This window comes from Lepus europaeus, chromosome 5, assembly GCF_033115175.1.
Source record: "Lepus europaeus isolate LE1 chromosome 5, mLepTim1.pri, whole genome shotgun sequence".
NCBI classification, from domain to species: domain Eukaryota; kingdom Metazoa; phylum Chordata; class Mammalia; order Lagomorpha; family Leporidae; genus Lepus; species Lepus europaeus.
The window spans coordinates 55,168,929-55,190,126 of record NC_084831.1 but is presented as its reverse complement, the minus strand read 5'-3'; the positions used below and the strand labels follow the sequence as shown (position 1 = coordinate 55,190,126).

At 41.8% G+C, this 21,198-nt stretch overlaps 1 protein-coding gene across 3 annotated transcripts in view; it reads right to left on the bottom strand.

The window, feature by feature from the left end:
- ALG6 (ALG6 alpha-1,3-glucosyltransferase) overlaps nt 1-21,198 on the bottom strand; it is a 55,525-nt gene that overhangs the window by 22,389 nt on the left and 11,938 nt on the right. For all 3 annotated transcript variants that reach the window (XM_062191464.1, XM_062191463.1, XM_062191465.1), the window contains 7 exons: nt 18,845-18,929; nt 11,173-11,262; nt 9,014-9,102; nt 8,311-8,393; nt 7,266-7,330; nt 1,860-2,045; nt 792-927 (listed from right to left, as the gene is read on the bottom strand). In XM_062191464.1, coding sequence (XP_062047448.1) covers nt 792-927; nt 1,860-2,045; nt 7,266-7,330; nt 8,311-8,393; nt 9,014-9,102; nt 11,173-11,262; nt 18,845-18,929 — 734 coding nt within the window. The remainder of the gene's footprint in view (nt 1-791; nt 928-1,859; nt 2,046-7,265; nt 7,331-8,310; nt 8,394-9,013; nt 9,103-11,172; nt 11,263-18,844; nt 18,930-21,198) is intronic.

The window sequence follows — 21,198 nt, the reverse complement described above, 5'->3', positions numbered from 1 at the left end:
AGCCCCAGCGACTGTGGCCATTTGGGCAGTGACCCAGCGGGTGGAAGACCTCTTTCTCCATCTCTACCTCTCTCTGTAACTCTTTCAAATAAATAAAATAAATCTTTAAAAAAAAAAAAAAAAAGTTTAACAAGAGTGATTAAACCAGCATTAAATGAGATAATTCTCATTAAAAATTTCTATGGGTGAAGATTTTATCTCATAAGGAATTATGAGATTTTTTTTTCTTTTTTTGACAGGCAGAGTTAGACAGTGAGAGAGACAGACAGAAAGGTCTTCCTTCTGTTGGTTCACTCCCCAAATGGCCGCAACGGCCGGCACTGCACCGATCCGAAGCCAGGAGCCAGGTGCTTCCTCCTGGTATCCTATGTGGGTGTAGGACCCAAGAACTTGGGCCATCCTCCACTGCCCTCCCGGGCCACAGCAGAGAGCTGGACTGGAAGCAAACATGATTTTTAGTTAGACAATTAATTTTCTAAGACTAAAGTGAGAATATAAAGCAAAAAATTACAGAGCTGCTAACTTTGTAGCTACAACTTTTCATGCTTTCTTTCATTGTGAACCCTATTTCATTACAAAAATGTGTAGCTAAATTATGGATCTGCCAATGGCATAAATATTGCCTACTCATGTAATGTTCTAGAAAATGCCAACTGGGTTCCACACTGGCAAGGAATGACTGCAGGAGGAAAACAGCTGAGGTTCCTAATCCTGTGCCTTCTCCAGGAGATCCCCACAGGTCACAGGGGAGGTACAGTAACAGGAAGGAATGAGAGGAGTTTCAAACATGCCTCAAACAGTCCGCGGTCAACTGGGAAGAGTCTTCTTAGGACCTGCAGTGTCTGTTCCTTATCCGTGAAGAATGGCAGCCAGCAGAGGATGAAGGAAGCCACCACAGTACATGCTAGCTTAAGTAACAGCGCAAACCTACGACGAAACAAAGGCAAGCAGTAAGACAGGGGACAGTTACAAACTCTGAAAAATCTACCTCAAGCGCACTGAAGGCAACAAGGGCAAAGGGATGGCTATGCCAAATCCATGCCACCAACACAAGTTCAAGTTCAAGAGGGGAGTCTGCTCAGATCAGAGTTGAAAACTTCACAACTGTGAAGAGGTGCATTCTCCACCAAAAAGGCGACTATCATCAAACTAATTAACATTTCCCTTAGGTGCCATTTCCCTCGGAATAAAGGAAAGCAGCCATGACGAGCAACGTCAGATGGGGACACAGTTCTAACAAGTGTGTCATGGCATAAGCTCTAAAGTCATGAAATCCTACAGCAACGCTCTAAGAAGCCAACAGTAAATGGACATTGGCTAAAATATTTCTCCAGTTGGGAAGATGTAAAATAAAAGAATATAGAACACGACTTAAGTCTCTGTTTTCCCACTCACCCATGAGCAACATATTTATAAGAAATCACCAATGGACAAAGTGAGACCACCTTCCTCCAGGTTAAGTTTGCCAAATTCTCTGAAGTAAGTTTTTGCAATTCTGGTATTTAAATGTTACTAAAAAAAAAAAAAATTGAAGGGAAAAAGCATTTGGCCTAGCAGTTAAGACCCCTGCCTCCCACACTGGAGTACCTGGGTTGGATTCCCAGCTATGGCTCCAGATTCCAGAATCCCACGAATGCAGAACCTGAGAGGTAGCAGTGATGGCTCAAGTAATTGGGTTCCTGCCACCCATGTGGAGAACCTGGGTTGAAATCCCAGCTCCTGGCTTTGAGCCAGCCCAGCTATGGTAGTTGTGGGCATTTAAAAGTAAACCAGCTGATAGGGGCTCCCTTCTCTCTCTCTCTCTAGTTTGTTCTCTCTGCCTTTCAAAAAAAAAAAAAAAAAAAAAAAAAGTTACTTACCCTTTTCCTTTGAGGCCTTTTTTAAAACACTTGCCCAGTAAAAAGCAAAAAAATGGCAAGGAATGGTAAAGTTCCATCTGTTTATAATTTAAAGCTAAGCAAAATGCCAGTGACCCTAGCAGGTCCCAGTCATAAGATACTCCAAGAACACCCCACAACGCAAAGCCAAGACTCACAGAATTATATATGTGCCTGTGTCAAGGAAATTATCTCAAAAATTAATAGGTCTTATATTTTACAGAGCAGATTTCTTATGATTTTAAAGTAACATATACATATAATGAGAGCTATTCTAAGCAAGAATATTTTAATAGAAAGATTAAAGTGATTAGCAAATAGCAAGTTCTAGTTAACAGGCTCAAATATATTAAATCTGCCAAACAGCAAGTGACTTGTTTAGGTTTAAAAGAGCAATATATAGTTAAAACATAGCTTTGTTTCTGTTAGACTACTTAACAATATTACTAGAACAGCACACCAAAATCAGGAGAATAAGACAACGTTCCAATAGCAAGTTAAAAATCTTTAAATGTGGGCAGACCTTTGGCACAGTGGTCAAGATACTGCTTAGGATCCCTGCACCCCATATCAGAGTGCCCGGGTTCACATTCTGACCTTGCCTGTTTCCAGCTTCCTGCTAATGCGCACACTTGGAGGCAACAGGTAGTGACCCAAGTACATGGATCCCAGCGACCCATATGGGAGACCCAGACTAGTTCCAAGTTCCTGGCTTTGGCCTGGCCCAGCACTGGCTCTTGTGGGCATCTGAGGAATAAACCAGCATAAAGAAGATCTAACTTTCAAATAAATAAATAAGAATTTTTTAAAAACTACAAGCTCAGTATACTCCCTCTATAATTATTATATTCCTTATGTCAGCAATATAGATTAATAAATGTGTGATTAGTAATTAGTAACACTTCATTAAAAAAACCAATATTAGGTGCTGGCACTGTGGCGTAGTAGGCTAAGCCTCCACCTGCGCCATCGGTATCCCATATGGGTACCATTCATATACAGATGCTCCTCTTCTGATCCAGCTCTCTGCTATGGCCTGGGAAAGCAGCAGAGGATGGCCCAAGTGAGACCCGGAAGAGGCTCCTGACTCCTGGCTTTGGATCAGCCCAGCTCTGGCCATTGCGGCCATCTGGGGAGTGAACCAGCGGGTAGAAGACTTTTCTCTCTCTCTCCCCCTCTCTCTCCCCCTCTCTCTGGAGTCTGTAACTCTACCTCTCAAATAAATAAATAAAATATTTTAAAAATAAAATTAAATAAATAAAAAATTTTAAAAATCGGTATTAGATTATCAGTTCTAAATGGTGAGCAAGGCATTCATGTTTACCTCCTCTCCTTCCTGAGACCCCCCTTTAAAATGTCAAAGAATTGAAAACGTCTAAATTCACAGCCCTAAAGAGAAGACGAGACTGGATTACAACAGATAAAGGCTTTAACACAGTTCTAGAAGACAGGAACAAATGAAACGGGGTGCAAGGAGTCACAGCACGTTGGTGGCCCGGGGAAGCCAGGAGCCAACCCACCCTGCGAGACCCCACAGAGTGTGGGGGGCCAAGCAGCCTGCAGTGCTTGAGTGCTGTGTGAGAAAGAAACCAAGGGCACTGAGTGAAAATCTCTGGACGGGAAGGCAAATCTCACCCCACCTGTACAGACAGTACCTGGCCTCGATCTCCCCGTCAGCAACAAGGAAGGCACAGTTCCTCAAAGAAATGTAAGAACTACCCAGGGCAGCTAGTCCAGGAGTACTGTAGTGCAAAGCTCTCCGCCTACAGACACTTAAGGATCCCAAGTGTGCAGACCAACTCTGCCCACTGACCACCTCTAGAGGGAGTTCACATTTTTCTTCTTCCTCATTTTTCTTTTTAAAAAAATGTATTTACTCACTTGAAAGTCACAGTTACAGAGAGAGAGGGAGAGAGAGAGAGCTCTTCCATCCACTGGCTCACTCCCCAGTCAGCAGGCAACATCCAGCACTGGGCTAGGCCAAAGCCAGAAGCCAAGAGCTTCATGCAGGTCTCCCACGTGGGTGCAGGGGCCCAAACAATTAGGTATCTTCTGCTGTTTTTCCCAGGCCATTAACAAGGAGCTGGATCAGAAGTGGAGCAGCCAGGACACAAACCGGTGCCCATATGGGATGGTGGCGCTGCAGGTGGTGGTTTTACCCACCACACCATGACACCAGCCCATCTTCTTCATTCTTATGAGTAGATATACTAGGATCAAATAGGTATTTAAGGAAAACATGACAGCAAAAGAAAAAAAAATGAAAAGTGGAAGAAACTGACTCTGAAGGAATAGAAATTACTCAGGGAGCAAAAAAAAGTAAATTCTAATTACAAATTTAAAATACGCTTATTAACAAAATTAGTGAAAAGTTAGTCAAGGTAATAATCACAAAAGACAAAGAAATACTCAAGATAGAGATGAAATATCTAACATCTGACTAAGAAGCTCAAGAAACAAGGATTTGTGAAAATTATCAAAGAAATAGGAGAGCTTCAAGAACTGATGAACATGAGTCTTCAAAATGAATGAACCCATGCATGTGAACAAAACAATCAGAAAGAACACCTGTGCTGAGGGGGCTGGCATTGTGGCATAGTGGGCCAAGCCTCCGCCTGCAGCACCTGCAACCCATATGGGCACAAGTTCAAGTCCTGGTTGCTCCTCTTCCAATCCAGCCCTCCGCTATGGCCTGGGAAAGCAGCAGAAGATGGCCCAAGTGCTTGGGCCCCTGCACCCATGTGAGAGACCCAGAAGAAGCTCCTGGCTCCTGGCTTCGGATAGGCGCAGCTCCAGCCATTGTGACCATTTACAGAATGAAACAGTGGATGGAAGATGTTTCTCTATATCTGTCCCTCTTTCTCTACCTCTCAAATAAATCAATAAATCTTTAAAAAGAAAAAAAAAACTAGGCTGAAAGAAATCATTAAAAATTTCAGAGCACAAAAGATAATAAAGTAACAATAACAGTAACAAATACCTATATAATGCTATCTCCCAAGAACTGTTTCAAGTGCTTTACAAATATTAATCCAATTAATTTTCAAAACAAGCTTACAGAGTAAAAGACATTACAGTTCCTCTCTTATGGATAAGAAAAGCAAAGCATATAATGGGTTTGGGGTTTTTTTTGGTCTAGCAGTTAGGACATCAATGTCCAACATCAGAGTACTTGAGTTTAAACATTGGCCCTGGCTTCTCTGGGAGGCAGCAGCAATTCAAATAATTAGGTTCCTGCTGCTGGTGAAACAGGAATCCTAAATTATGCTCCCGGCTCCCAGTGTTGGCACCACCCTGTCCCAGCCAGTGCAGGTATTCGAGGGAATGAACAAACAGATGGGCGCTCACTTTCTTTCTCTCTCTCTCCTTCTCAAAGAAATAATTTTTTTAAAAATTTATTTGACAGATAGAGTTAGATGGTGAGAGAGAGACAGAGAGAAGTCTTCCTTCTGTTGGTTCACTCCCTAAATGGGCGCTACGGCTGGAGCTGAGCTGATCCGAAGCCAGGAACCAGGTGCTTCTTCCTGGTCTCCCACATGGGTGCAGGGGCCCAACCACCTGGGTCAACCTCCACTGCCCTCCCGGGCCACAGCAGAGAGCTGGACTGGAAGAGAAGCTGCCGTGACTAGAACCTGGCGCCTATATGGGATGCCGGCACCGCAGGCAGAGGATTAACCAAGTGAGCCACGGGGCCGGCCCCCTCAAAGAAATAATTTCTTTAATGTGTCCCCACAAAATGGCTTCAGAATCCCAAAAACTTTAAGAGTCTACTTCAAACTTTGGGGAGACAGCGCAATGTATTTGCCAGAATGGCTAAAAGGAAACTGACAACTGGTAAAGATGGGGAGCATCTGGAACTTTTACATCACTGTGTACAAGAGTGTCCACTGGTACACTATGCTTAAAAACAACCAAAGATCGGGGCCAGCAGTGTGGCGCAGCGGGTTAAGCAACACTTTCCACACTGGCATCCCATACTGAAGCACCAGTCGAAGTCCCAGCTGCTCCACTTGCGAACCAGTTTCCTGTTAATGGGCCTGGGAAAGCAGGGGAAGATTACCATGTGGGAGACCTAAATGGAGTTCCAGGCCCCTGGCTTTGGCCTAGCCTAGCCCTGGTCACTGTGGTCATTGGGGAGTGAACCAGCAGATGGAAGACCTCTCTACTACTCTGCTTTTCAAATAAGTAAATCTTTTCTTTAAAAAAAAAAATTGGTAAACAACCTTTTTCATTTATTTACATCATTGTTCTTGATATTGTCAGGTTATTTGATAGCCATGGTCCCACAAACAGCATTACCACCAACAGCAAAACTAAACTGGGTTAAGTGGACTGATTTAAAATTATGGTAAAAAGAACTGCCAATTAAATAGTTTGCAGATCTTTTGACAGACACACATATTAATTTTATTATAACAGAAACAAAGTGGCATCAAAAGAAAAAGTTCTTGATTAAACAATCACATTTCTGTGTATTGCCTTTTATTTTTCTTTAAGACATAAAGCTACAGATAGTAACATGCAGTATATTCAAGACAGAGAGGAGGACATATACAGGCTATTATCAAATTAGCCTTAAAGATTTGTTAGATATCTTTTTTTTTTTTTTTTGACAGGCAGAGTGGACAGTGAGAGAGAGAGAGACAGAGAGAAAGGTCTTCCTTTTTCTGTTGGTTCACCCCCCAATGGCCACTGTGGCTGGCGCGCTGTGGCTGGTGCTGTGCCAATCCGAAGCCAGGAGCCAGGTGCCTCCTCCTGGTCTCCCATGCGGGTGCAGGGCCCAAGGACTTAGGCCATCCTCCGCTGCCTTCCCGGGCCACAGCAGAGAACTGGACTGGAAGAGGAGCAACCAGGACAGAATCCGGTGCCCCAACCGGGACTAGAACCCAGGATGCCGGCGCCACATGCAGAGGATTAGCCTAGTGAGCTGCGGCGCCTGCCAAGATTTGTTAGATATCAAAAAACGCATACCTAAACAGATTTTAATTATCCAGTTTCAGTTTCCATAGTTACCACTATGTTAGAGAAACAATTTGTTTTAAAATTCTCCTTTTTTGTCAGATAACATTTACAAGAGACAAGAAACACATTATGCCCTTTCTGAATCAGGGAGCACAACCATACTTGGCATTCTTCTTCCAGCTCTCCAGCATTTTGTTCCCAAGCCAAACAGATGTGAAAAAGGAATTTTACTTATGATAAACATGTACTTTATACTTCAAGGAAAAATTTGGTAAAGAGATTCTTCTATATCATTGCAAAAATAACTTATATAAGCAAGCAGCCTAGCAATAATAGATGGTGTTATATAAACTGAGCCTAGATTTCATAATACAAAAAGTGTCATAACATGTAAACTGATTTCAATTCCAAATTAGAAAAGGATACTGAAAATGTCCATAGTCAATTAGAATAAGGCCTGGATACAGCAATATGCATAATGCATTAGCAATCTGTAAGGGAAAATATTATGAAATAAGAAAGTCATCTGTGACATCACTCAAACAGGGCACGAGTGTAGTTTGCATGTAACTCAGCAGCTAGCAAACATTCTTCTTCCGATGTCATAGGCCTATTTTTCAAAATGCTCCATGTTTGTCAAACACCTTTTTGTTTTTTTTAACATCTCTTTCGACACTGAGGTTTTCATGGAGGTGACTCCGGATACTTCTGAGAAAACGAAGTCACTGAACAGTATTTGTCTCAGGAAGTACCTTTACAAAGCAAAGTGATAACAAGCAGAAGGCAAGCTAACAACTACCCTATCTAAAATGGCCAACTAGAAAATCATTTAATAACTATGACCAGAGAACATACAACTTTTCAAAAATGCCTTTCAATTTAATGATTTTCACAAACCAGATGAAAATTCATATTTATGGGGCTGGCAGTTGTGGCACAATGGGTTCAGCTGCCAGCATCCCATATTGGCACTGGTTCGAGTCCTAGCTGCTCCATTTCTAATCCAAATCTCTGCTAATGTGCCTGGGAAGGCAGCAGAAGATGGACCAAGTGCTTGGGCCCTGCCACCCATGTGGGAGACCTGGAGGGAGCTCCTGGCTCCTGCAGCCATTTGGAGGAATGAACCAGCAGATGTCTCTCTTTGTCTCTCCTTCTCTAACTTAGCCTTTCAAATAAATAAATAAGACTTTTTAAATTAATAAATAAAAAAAAGGCTTTTTAAAAAATCCAGATTCACTCGTTAAGCAATGAATTTCAGCAGGGTGGAGTTCAGCAGTATCTAACATTCAGTTGGTAACAAACCACCACAGTAAGGCATTACAATGACTGCTGTAAGCTGATGTTTCCTAAAGGAAAACTAATTGACAGAAGATACAAAGTTTCTCATTATTCTATCCATTCCCTAAGATTCTATAGCATCTAGAGGCTAATAAAACATTTCAAAGATGACACAACAGGTTGAAAAACTCACCTTTTTTTTAGTTGAGATTTCTTTTAAACAACAGCAGTACAAAACCACCGCAGGTATGTAAATGAGCAAATCAGCAATTAAAACTGGAAAAGCAAGCAAATAACTTTAAGCATGAATCCATTCGGATTGACAGCAAGCCACTCCACTCCTCCCACCCACCTTGACTGACAGCTCTACTGGCTCGGGAGCCTCCCAACCACTGGCCCATCCTGCACACACAACTGGCCCTGGGCACTCCCTTCATTCTGCACATAACTTCACTTTGTCAAACAAATTCACGTATTTAATCAATTAGATGTATCCAACTTTCTCTCTTTGCTCTCATTTGGGCTTAAAAATTAGGCATACTTAGAGCTGGTGCTGTGGCATAGTGGGTAAAGCCGCCGCCTGTAGTCCCAGCATCCCATATGGATGCCACTTCTGATCCAGCTGCTCCACTTCCCATCCAGCTCTCTGCTATGGCCTAAGAAAACACTGGAAGCTGGCCCAAGCCCATGGGCCCCTGCACCAGCATGGGAGACCAGGAAGAAGCTCTTAGCTCCTGGCTTCGGATCAGCCCAGCTCTGGCCATTGCAGCCATTTGGGGAGTGAATCAGCAGATGGAAGACCGACCTCTCTCTGCCTCTCTCTAATTCTGCCTTTCAAATAAATAAATATTTTTTTAAAAAAGTTTACTTGTATACTTAATACCTATTGTTCTTACCTGTAGTACGCATAAAGAGCTTATGTGCCTGACTCTCATATCCACGTGATGTATGCAGAGCAATCCAGTCTGGATTTATAAACTTTGCCCTGCAAATCAAAACATACATACTTACACTTTATTCCTCATCATTTTTAGCAATAAGGACACAGGAACTTATTTTTTGAGAATTAGTCATTCCTCTTATAAAGCAACAGACTCATCGATTAAGATTTATTCTTTTTATTTAACCAAATGATAATGACTAAAGCCATAAAACAGCATCTGCTCTGCTCATCTTGCAATGAAACCATGTAACTAGAAGCCCACCTCCACAGTTCTCATATAAAAAACCTGATGTGTCACATTTCACCTATTAAACGTATACCCTGCAAAGAATAATATGCTAGTATTGATCAGAGGATCATGTTCTATAATTTATCATCTTTTCAGTTATCATAACATCGGCTAGAATAAACAGCTATTAATCATAAATCTTGGAGCAGCTGATTGGCTCAGTGTTAAGATGTTGCTTGGGACTCTGCCTCTCTTTCATGAGAGTATCTGAGTTCATGTTCTGGTTCTCTTGACTCAGCTTCCTGCTAATGCACACCCAGGTCCCTGCCACCCATGTCGAAGACCTGGATTGGGTTCAAAGCTCTTGGCTTCAGCCTAGCCCAGCCTTGGCAGATGGGAAGTGAACCAATGGATGGGAAATCACTCTTTCTCATCTCAAATAAAACAATAATATTTTAATTATAAATATTTGCATAAAGCTAATCATAATCATAATGTTTAAAATATTTCTTTTATTTTAATTGTTTGAAAGACAGAAGGAGAGAGAGATTTGCTGATTGACTCCCCAAATGCCAGCATTAGCTAGAGCTGGCCAAGCTAAAGCCATCATAAGCCTGAAACTCAATCCAGGTCTCCCACATGGGTGCCAGGGACCCAGCTAGAGTCATCACCTGTTGCCTGCCAGGGTGCACATAAGCAGGCAGACGGAACTGGGAGCAGAGCCAGGACTTGAACCCAGGAACTCCAATATGGAATGTGGCAATCCAAGCAGTGCCTTTAATTGCCACACTAAACACTCACCCTTAAAAACCGAAATGTGAAATAAAAATTTCAACCCTTTTATATTACCCTGAAAACTGCAAAGTATAACTGTTTATCATGATAACTGGGAGCTTACTTTTAATCCTTTTTTTTTTTTTTTTTTTTACAAAATATGAAATAGTTAAAGTTGAAATAATAAAAACATGGAAGAGAAGCTCAGGAGATCCTGTGAGAAAGTTCTTCAAAATTTTGGCACAGTAGGTAAGACATGGTTTAGGACTCCCAAATCCCATATCAGAATGTGTGGTTTGAGTCCTGGCTCCTCCACTTCCAATTCAGTTTCCTGCTAATGCACACCCTGGGAGGCAGCAGTATTTGGCCCAAGCTCATGCACATGGGTCCATGCCACCCACATAGCAGACACAGATGGAGCTCCTAGCTCCTGGCTTTGATTTGGTCCAGCCCAGGACAAATGAGGCAGCCATTTGGGGACTGAATCAGTGGATGTCTCTTTCTCTGTGTGTGTATGTGTGTGGAAGGGGTGGTGGTGGTGTCTATCTGCCTTTCAAAGAAAGCAAAAGTGAAATTTCTGTGACACGCTGCAGTGTGAGGTGGAACACTGAATGCAGAATAGAACTAGGTCTCCACCAAAATAGAGGCTCCTCATCTTCTCTAAACCACTCCACTTCTTTAAAAGGAAGAGGGACTCCAGTCCTCATTGTAAATCTCAAGGGGAACCCTAGAGTAACTCCAATTCCTATTTGACAGATGTAGTCAGAATACTACTTGGACCTGTAGTTTTCATTTATTTTGGGCCTTCACAGAAGATTTCCTGTGCACAACTAAGCTGCATTAGATTTGTCAGCAGTCCACACATGATTGGTAATATCTATAACTAGGAAACAAGGCTGGGTTTGCTTTTCTTTTTAGCCTGTCCTCCAAAGAAATTACAAAAATTTTCAGCTCTGCTGGTTATCTTTCTTACAACCCAACTGTAATACATAATACAATACTAGCTTTCTGGTGCTTGTTTCTCTGTTCAACAAAGTCAGATCACACCACGTCTTACTATACCTGTTAAGGGCATCAATATTCAGTCACATTCAGAAAGAAAAACTTACACATGTGCACACAGGAGACTATGATAAGCAGTAAGAGGAGGGTAATCCAATCCCCAGTACTGTAAGTTGTTATCACTGCTGTTAAAATACCTGGAAAAAAGAAACCACCAATCCATTCATCAATATTCAAGAAATAGATGTATTTCATTCCATTCCATGTATATTCATCTCCATTTCTTTAAATTTAAGCTCAACTATTGAATTATTAAGCTATGAAAAATTAAACCATGACAGCAGACACAAATCAAAACTGTCCCAGGCAAACTGGAACCTATTGTCAATTATTATTAGATGCAATCAATGACTAACACTCATACAACAAATATGTAACAAAAAATAAAATTTGCAACCGATGATCTAATAAACTAGAAACAATATTTTTTAAATCACAATTTTAACAAGCAAAACATCAATATCAAAGAACACATAAAGATATGGTTTATGGAAAGAAAACTACTTTATGGAACAGGCAGGCTTGGGATAAAACTGGGGTTTTTTTGTTTTCTCAATTTCTCATCTGTTTTATTTATTTTCCATTTTAGTATTTAAAATTTTTGTTTATTTTCATTTCATTTCAAAAGCAGAGAGACAGGGATCTCTGGCTTACTCATCTGCTGGCTAACTCCCTAAATGCCTATAATAGCCAGGGTTGGGTCAGGCCATAGCCAGGAGCTCAGAACTCAATTTGGGTTTCCCATGTGGGTTGGCAGGAATTCAAGTACTTGAGCTATCACCTGCTGCCTCCCAGGATGCACATTGGTAGGAAGCTGGATCAGAAGGGGAAAAGCCAGGACTCACACCAGCCACTATGATATGGGATGCAGGAGTCCCAAACAGAAACTATGTGGACAATGCTAGTTCCTATGTCTGGCTGGGAACTGAATCCAAGGAGTAGGGGGGTCCAAGGATATGCAGGTTAGCTGGAGCCCCTTTTCATAGCTAGACTCTTGGAAACTGGGACACGCAAATAGCGTGGACCAAAGGACCCACTTCTCTAGACAGAGAGCCTGAAGACAGGCATCAGTTGTATTACTGCCACCTTCATGTTACTACTGGGCACATCAGCAGCAAGTTTAATTGTGTCTGCCACATAGAGTAGTTGAAGCATCAGGTTAAACATGTGAACCTGATCAGTTACTGCCTGACACAAGGTAAGTTCTCAAGAGTAGCCCCAACCGGCCTTTAGCCACAAAACCACTGCAATGGATGTAGCAAAGGAAAACTAAGTAATTCAAGAATCACATTTCAACCAAACTTAATTAGGTTTTCAGCTTCTTATAAGGAAAAGCTAATTTTCATTCACTTTAACCTTGCGAGTCACAGGAGATAAATAAAAAGAGGCACTGACAGCTAGCTGTAAGCTCATATATAAGACATATACTAACAGTATATATACTAACAATTATAGATACTACAGATATGTACTAACAGTAAACTCACACACTGGGTTGCAAGGAAAAAATGATAAAGGTTAACAACTGGGATCTCCATTGTTACAGAAATCCCTAAATAAGAAGAAAGAGGCATGGAAGATAATAACTTAAAAGTGTTTCAAGAAAGCTTCAAGATCTACCAATAGCAACAATGCAACTAGCTTATGTTCCTGTTTTATATACTTCAGATATACCTGAAAATTGTATAAATACTATTTATACATTCAGATGTATTTTCCAACTGACTTCCCATGTAATCTCAGGGGATATTTTATCAGTACAAAATATGGCTGCTATACAAACTACAAAATTACATTCAAGAGGGCCAGCATTGTAGAGCAGCAGGTTAAGCAGCCACTTGTGAAACCAGTTAAATTCCCAGCTGCCTCCACCATCCAATCCAACTTCCTGCTAATGCATTTGGGAAGGCAGTAGATGAAGATCCAAATGCTTGGGCCCCTGTCACCTATGTGGAGAGACCAGGGTGGAGTTCCTGGCTCCAGACTTTAGCCTGGCCCACCACCGGCTGTTGCAGTTATCTGGGGGAGGAACCAGCAAATGGAAGATGTCTCTCTCTTTCTCTAACTCTGTCTCTCACTCCTCTCTTTGATGCTGTTTCATTCAAATAAATCCTCAAAAAAAAAAAAAAAATACACATTCAGTAGTGTTACCATTAACTTCAAATTTTTTCTAACATACAACCCATAGGTGGTGGTCTTGCTTTAAAAAAATTTAACTTGAGGGGTAGGCGTGTGGCACAGGGGGTTAAGCTGTCACTTGGGATTTCTACATCCCTTATTAGAGTTCCTAAGATGGAGTCCCACCTCCACTTCCAATCCAGCTTCCTGCTTAATGTGCATAGGAGCAGCCAATGATGGCACAGTACTTGGGTTTCTGCCACCTATGTGGGAGACCTGGATGGAGTTCCTGGCTCCTGGTTTCAGGCTGACACAGCCCTGGCTGTTGTGGGCATTCAGGAATGAACCAGTGAATGGATGATCTCTCTCTCTCTCTCTCTCTCTGCCTTTCAAATAAATCTTGAAAAAATTAAAAAGTGTCTTTAAGTATACTCTTTGTGATTATTACACAGCATAGAAAATACAACTGTTCATTTAAAAAGCATAAAATTATTACAAAAAATAGTCAATGCACTAGAAACATGGGAGAGAAGATATAAACAAGCAGAATTATGATGAACAATAAATTAAAAGATGTTCAAAATTACTCGAGGAAATACAAATTTTTAAAATCTGAGTGTGCAGACCTACTCCAGGGGCCAGGAAGCATCTGAGAGCAGAGGCACGAAGTGATTCTGGCTCTGAGTGGCGCCCATGTTTTCTTGTGGGAATCCTCCTTGGAAATGATGGCTTTTGGCTCTGATCAGCAGACCTCTGTGTGACAAATCCCACCTCTGTGTAGGACTTGCAAGACTTAGTATTTATTCAGGTAAAAACCAGGCAACATGGTTACTACACGATCTGTTCCCAGAGGTTTGAAACCTTTGGTGAAACTTTTGAAAACTTTGATTGCATGATGTATTTGCATTTTAGAAAGTTATTGTTTGAGGATGATGTCTTTTTATACCAAGAAATAGTTATCCTGAATGATCTGCTATGGCTCGGGAGTGCAGTGGAGGATGGCCCAAGTGCTTGGGCCCTGCACTCACATGGGAGACCGGGAGAAGCAGCTGGCTCCTGGCTTTGGATCAGTGCGGTGCGCCGGCTGCAGCAGCCATTGAGGGGTGAATCAATGGAAAAAGGAAGACCTTTCTCTCTGTCTCTCTCTCTCACTGTCCACTCTGCCTGTCAAACAAAAAGAAAATTTACCCTCCCCTTTTTTTTAATCAATATATGTTAAAATAATAAAAAAAAGGTGTGCAGAAAGACATATTCTGATGTTAGTATCTATTACACCTGTCTATTAGAGACTGTATGTCTAGGAATCCACACAGGAAAACCCCCTGCACAGAGGAAATATCTTTAATCATTCCTCCATTAACAGTCACTGAGAGGGTTTCAGGACCCTCAGTATAACTGCACTGAACTAAACACCATACACACCAATCCCTACCGCAATTATGTGTTAAAAGCACTATGCTCAGGGAAAGTAAACTCTCCCCAACCCCAGGTACACAATCATGCTTGCACTGAGCCAGCTACTTCATTCTGCTAATGATTGTTTTAAAGGTGAAAAAGAGTTTGTTCCTCAACAAAGAGAGAGATGAAAGAAGCTATTACTACTATTCTTACTTTTAACATGTTATGATACTTGTAGCCAGGCAGTCATCTAATGACTGTAGGGTGAAAAATCTCAGGATAAAAAGCTACCATGGCAGGGAAGGCACTGTGGAACAGTGGGCTGAGCTACCACTTGTAATGCCAGCATCTCATATGGAACTGCTGGTGTGGGTCTCAGCTCTGTTTCTCCAGCTTCCTGCTAATGCAGCCTGGGGGGCAATAAAAGATGATTCAAATACTTGGCCCCTGACACCCACGTAGGAGATTCAGTTTGAATTCTGGTCCCCTGGCTTCAATTTCACCCAATGCCAGCAGCAGTGAGCATCTGGGGAATGAATCAGCAGACGGGAGCCCCCCCGCCCTGTCTCTCTCTCGATCTGCCTTTCAAGTAGATGAAAATAAATAAACAAACATGCATATGAGCACAGATTTCAGTCCTGGCTGCTCTACTTCCAAACCACCTCCCTGCTAATGGGACTGGGAAAGCAGAATATGGCCACTCCTATAGAAGACCCAGATGGAGTTCCAAGCTCCTGGCTTCAGCCTGATCTAGCCCTGGCTGTTGCAATCATTTGGGGAGTAAACTAGCAGGTGGAAGATCTCTGTGTATGGGTGTGTCTCTCCCTCTCTGTAATTCTGCCTTTCAAATAAAAAAATTGTTTTTAAAAAGTTAAAAAATATGGTCTGATTTACCTTGGTGATTACTTTATTTCTGCAATCAAGCAAGAGGAAAGTATTGGGGGCAGGCACTGTGGCACAGAAGGTTAAGCCACCACTGGCAGCGCCGGCATCACATATGCACCGCTTCGCGTCTCGAGTCCTGGCTACTCCACTTCTGATTCAGCTTCCTGCTAATGCACCTGGGAAAGTGTTGGAAGATGGCCAAATGCTTGGGCCCCTGCCATCCACATGGAAGACCCAGATGGAGTTCCAGACTCCTGACTTTGGCCTGGCCCAGTCCTGGTCACTGCAGCCATTTGGGGAGTGAACCAGTGGACAGAAGTTTTCTCTCCCCCTGTCTGTCTCTCCCTCTCTCTGTGTAACTCCACCTTTCAAATAAATAAATGTCTTTAAAAAAAAAAAAAAAAACTTTTAAAAAGGAAAAATATTAAGATTCTACAAATAATCCAAATAGTGACACTCATTAATTAAATCAATGTCTATGATGCTGAAAGGTGCTCAAAACAGTTTAAAGAATAATGCCAAATATTTAGCTGACTTCCATTTTAAATACTCCAAACTCTATCTGGGGTACAACCAACTTATTAATAGAAAATTCAATGTGAAATTCTAACATGAAACTCTCTGATAAAGAAATTATATCGGAATAAGACCAAAGTCAGCGAACTCTAAAGGCTTCCATAGCCCTGGCAACTCATGACTAGAGCCTAGGGAGATTACTGACGCCATGAACAGGAGTGTCAAATTGTTAAGTCAGCAACAGGAGTCACTGTGTACTTACACCCCATGCGGGATCTGTCCCTAATGTGTCGTCTAAAGCCAAGTGATGCTATGACTGGTACTGAAACAGTATTTTTATACTTTGCGTTTCTGTGTGGGCGCAGACTGATGAGGTCTTTGCTAATTATATACTGAAGTGATCTTCTGTATATAAAGAGAATTGGAAATGAAAAAAAAAAAAAAAAAAAACAACAACCTGGTGTTAAAATGGAAATGGCATAGAAAATTAATTATTTTGAAAAAAAAAAAATTATGTGGGATCTCTGTCTTTAATGTGCTGTACATTGCTATTTAATGTTATAATTAGTAATCCAATGGTAGTTTTTTCACTCGATGTTGCTATGGGGGCAAAATGTTGAAACCTTTACCTAATATATACTAAATTGATCTTCTGTATACAAAGAGAATTGAAAATGAATCTTTACATGAATGGAAGGGGAGGGGGAGCGGGAGGAGGGAGGGTTGCGGGCGGGAGGGAAGTTGTGGGAGGGGGGAAGCCATTGTAACCCACAAGCTATACTTTGGAAATTTATATTCATTAAATAAAAGTTTAAAAAAAAAAAAAAAAAAGAAATTATATGAAAGCAGGGATTCAAGCAATCCACAGAATAATACGAACAGTTTATACATTGTCTCTGAGAGAATAAATAACCTATCAGCTATCCAGTGAGTCAATAAATGTTATCAAGTGTTATTAGAATATATTCAATAAAAATGACACCAGCAAAAATCTCTATGAAATTATAACTATGGTGGCTGGCGCTGTATTGCAGCAGGTTAAAACCCCGGCCTGCAGCACAGACATTCCCTACGGGTGACGGTTCGAGTCCTGGCTACTCCACTTACAATTCAGCTCCCTACTAATGTGCCTGGGAAAGCAGTGGATGATGGCCCAAGTCTTGGGCCCCTGGACCCATGTGGGAGACCCAGAAAAAGCTCCTGGCTTCGGATGAGTTCTGCTCTGGCCATTGCAGCTACTTGGGGAGTGAACCAGCAGATGGAAGACCTCTCTCTCTCTCTTCTCTCTCTCTCTCTCTCTCTCTAACTCTTTCAAATAAATAAAATAAATCTTAAAAAAAAAAAAAAGAAAATTATAATACAGCCAATATTTATTGGAAGCTCATTACATCCAAACACTGGCCTAGGTGCTTTACGTGTATTACGGAATTCAATCCTCACACAAACCTAGTGCAATATGTAGCTTATTATTTCCGCTCTACAAATGATAAAACTGTGGTAGAGAAAGTTAGCTCATTTGCCAAAGGTCACATGGTGAGAACCTGGTAGAGTCAGGATCTGCACTCAGGCAGGGAGACTCTACAGCCCACACTCTTCACCACCAAGCTATCACTTTTTCACATCTCGTGCATTCTTGGCAGAGAGATTTGTAAGACCTTCAGCTGGACTCGTATGTAAAATTAAAGTTAATCACCACTGTCCAAGTGATTGAGGGTAATAATGATTAACAACTTCTATCGGGGCCAACGCTGTGGCGCAGCGGGTTAACACCCTGGCCTGAAGTGCCGGCATCCCATATGGGCACCGGTTCGAGACCCAGAGGCTCCATTTCTGATCCAGCTCTCTGCTATGGCCTGGGAAAGCAGTAGAGGATGGCCCAGGTCCTTGGGCCCCTGCACCCATGTGGGAGACCAGGAAGAAGCTCCTGGCTCCTAGCTACAGATTGGCGGTAGTTATGGCCATTGCGGCCAACTGGGGAGTGAATCATTGGATAGAAGACCTCTCTCTCTCTCTCTCTCTCTCTCTCTCTCTGCCTCTCCTCTCTCTGACTTTCAAATAAATAGAAAAATAAATCTTAAAAAATAAAATAATTTCTATCAATTCTCTGAGTTCTGAGAAAGAGAAGGTTCTAATACACTGTATGTGAAACCAGTGAAGGGTACAGCTGCATTCCTGATACACAGAAAAAAAAAAAAAAAAACTATAAAAATGAGACCATGTGGAAAAGAACTGCATAAATACTCCTTCAGCAAATATTTACTGAGTGCCCACAATGTACAAATGGGGAACGCAAAGATGAACCAAAGGGACACATGTGAACTTTTCAGTCCTATGATTGCAGGCTTCTCCCACTTTTTCAGCTCCACAAATTCAGCCACCTGCTATCCCCAGGGCTCTCTTCTATTCTGACCTAGAGTTACAGCTGTGATCTTCAGTGGGAGAAGCAGTGGATGAGGCAGCAGGGAACAAAGACTTAACCATGACAGCACACCCACAGTTTATTTTCAGAGGCGTTTCTAAGACATATAGTGTTCTATCTCATGATCATGGCATCTCCCCTGCAGGTAAGTATCAGTGTTCTTTCTCATCAAAATTCTAGCCAGTTGCAGAATTTTGTATATATACACACATACAGGTAACTCTGAGGACTATGAAATTTCAAAGGTTACAGGTAAAACAATATGTGTAAGCGAATAGATACATAAGAGGGTACTCGGGCTGAAGAACACTGTGTGTTCACGTACCTTTAAATAAACTATATGAACTGTGATAACAGTAAAAGCCAGTTAAAATTATCCATACCATTGCTTGATTGGCAAATTAAAAGTAATTTCTTGCCAGTGTCTCTGAGCTTCATAATCACCAAACATAGGGGGCTTTCCAGCACCTAAGACGAAAGGTAAAAACAATCATGCACTTCAGCATCTCAGGTATTTTATTCCTTATGAACACTTTCTAAGTATTATAATAGAGACAGTGTAGGTCATGGAAAAAGCACAAAAGTTTACCAAAAGAGTCAGAGGGCTGATCTGTGAATCCTCCCACTGCCAGCACACTCAGCGTCTTTCACATCAGGCAGGTGACATACCCTCAGCAGGCGCCAGCACACTCAGACAGGATCTACGCAACCTGCACAGAAGGCCGCACGCACGAAGAAGACAACTGATCTAAGTACTCAGTATGGTGCCTGGCACACGGCAGCACTCCATAAACAGACGGTACCCGGAGCTTTACTTAAATCTAAGTTTACTTTTACTTCATGACAAAAACTGTCAACTACACTGTCCAATAAGTACCAGAACATAGTGACCACAAACAGCTGCATTTTACCATGGGCTTTTACAAACTAAGTATGAAGGAATTAAGGTTAAGTATAGAAACAAATAGATTGTATGTTACAAAGACAGATCAAGCTTTGTTAACAAATTCATTATGTAAAAACTAAGTTCATGATTCATGTTTTTACTTTAAAATTGTAAATAAAGGAGAGTAGGCTTTTAATAACCAACACTTTATAGTACCTACCATGTCCCACTTACAACCACCTTACGAAATAAGCATTACTATTATTATCTCCACTTTAGTTGGAAAAAAAGGTAATAGTCACTCAAGAAATAAGTAGCAGAGTCCAAATTTGAACCCAGGGAGACTGGCTCCATAGTCTACACTCTCAGGTCCTACTCTATACTGCCTCACAACCTGGTTAATTAGGTTATTATCCTTTTTATAACTATATATATTATATATGCATATAATATATAAATACTTACATATTACATAATATAACATAAAATTTATATACTATATGATTTTATATATTTTATATAATTATATAAACGTGTGTGTATTTGAAAGGCAGAGTTACAGGGAGAGGGGAGAGACAGAGACAAAGAGATCTTCCATTTAGTGGTTCACTCTCCAAATCCCCATGATGGTCAAAGCTGGACCAGGCTGAAGCCAGGAGTCAGAAACTCCACCCTGGTCACCTGGGTGGGTGGTAGAGGCCCATGAATATGGGCCATCTTCTGCTGCTTTCCCAGGTGCATTAGCAGGGAGCTGGATCAGAAGTGGAGTAGCTACAACTTGAACCTGCACTCATGTGGGATGCCGGCATCACAGGAGGAGGCTTACACTGCTGAGCAACGATGCTGGCCTGGTTATCTTCCTTAAATGATTCAAAATGACGTAAGGCTCACTGAAATCAAACCCAGATTCTCACCAACTGTTCTACACTATACTATGTAAACTGTTTGGATTTAATGGCTGGATTATAACAATATTCTTTAAATGCTAGAATCTCTATCCAAGGAGACACCCCATCTATAAGATAATCATGAGAAAGCAGATCTACAATCCATAGTATATATACATTGAGTGGCAGAAGAAATTCACCCTCAATCTTTCAGAAGGAACCACATCTTAGTCATTGTTGTACTCTTAGGATATAATGTTTTTGTGGGTTTTTGTTTTGTTTTGTTTTGTTTTGTTTTTGACAGGCAGAGTGGATAGTGAGAGAGAGAGAGAGAAAGGTCTTCCTTTTTGCCGTTGGTTCACCCTCCAATGGCCGCTGCAGCCGGCGCATCTCGCTGATCCAAAGCCAGGAGCCAGGTGCTTCTGGTCTCCCGTGCGGGTGCAGGGCCCAAGGACTTGGGCCATTATCCACTGCCTTCCCGGGCCATAGCAGAGAGCTGGCCTGGAAGAGGGGCAACCGGGATAGAATCCGGTGCCCCGACCGGGACTAGAACCCGGTGTGCCAGCGCCGCAAGGTGGAGGATTAGCCTGTTAAGCCACGGCGCCGGCCTGGATATAATGTTATCTAGTAGACTTTCCATGACACGGGGCAAGATGCTGATATAATCAGTGTGACAGCAGACTTAAACTTGAGTTTATCAGTCTGATTTTCCACGTGCTGGACACTGTGCAGGCAGACCAACTAATTATTTAAAAAAAAAAAAAAAAGATTTATCTTTATTTATTTGAAAGGCAGATGGAAAGAGAGAGATCTTCCATCTGCTGGTTCACTCCCAAAATGGCCGCAATGGCCGGAGCTGAGCTGATCCAAAGCCAAGAGCTGAGAGCTACTTCCAGGTCTCCGACACTGATGCAGGGGCCCAAGCACTTGGGCCATCTTCTACTGTTTTTCCAGGCCATAGCAG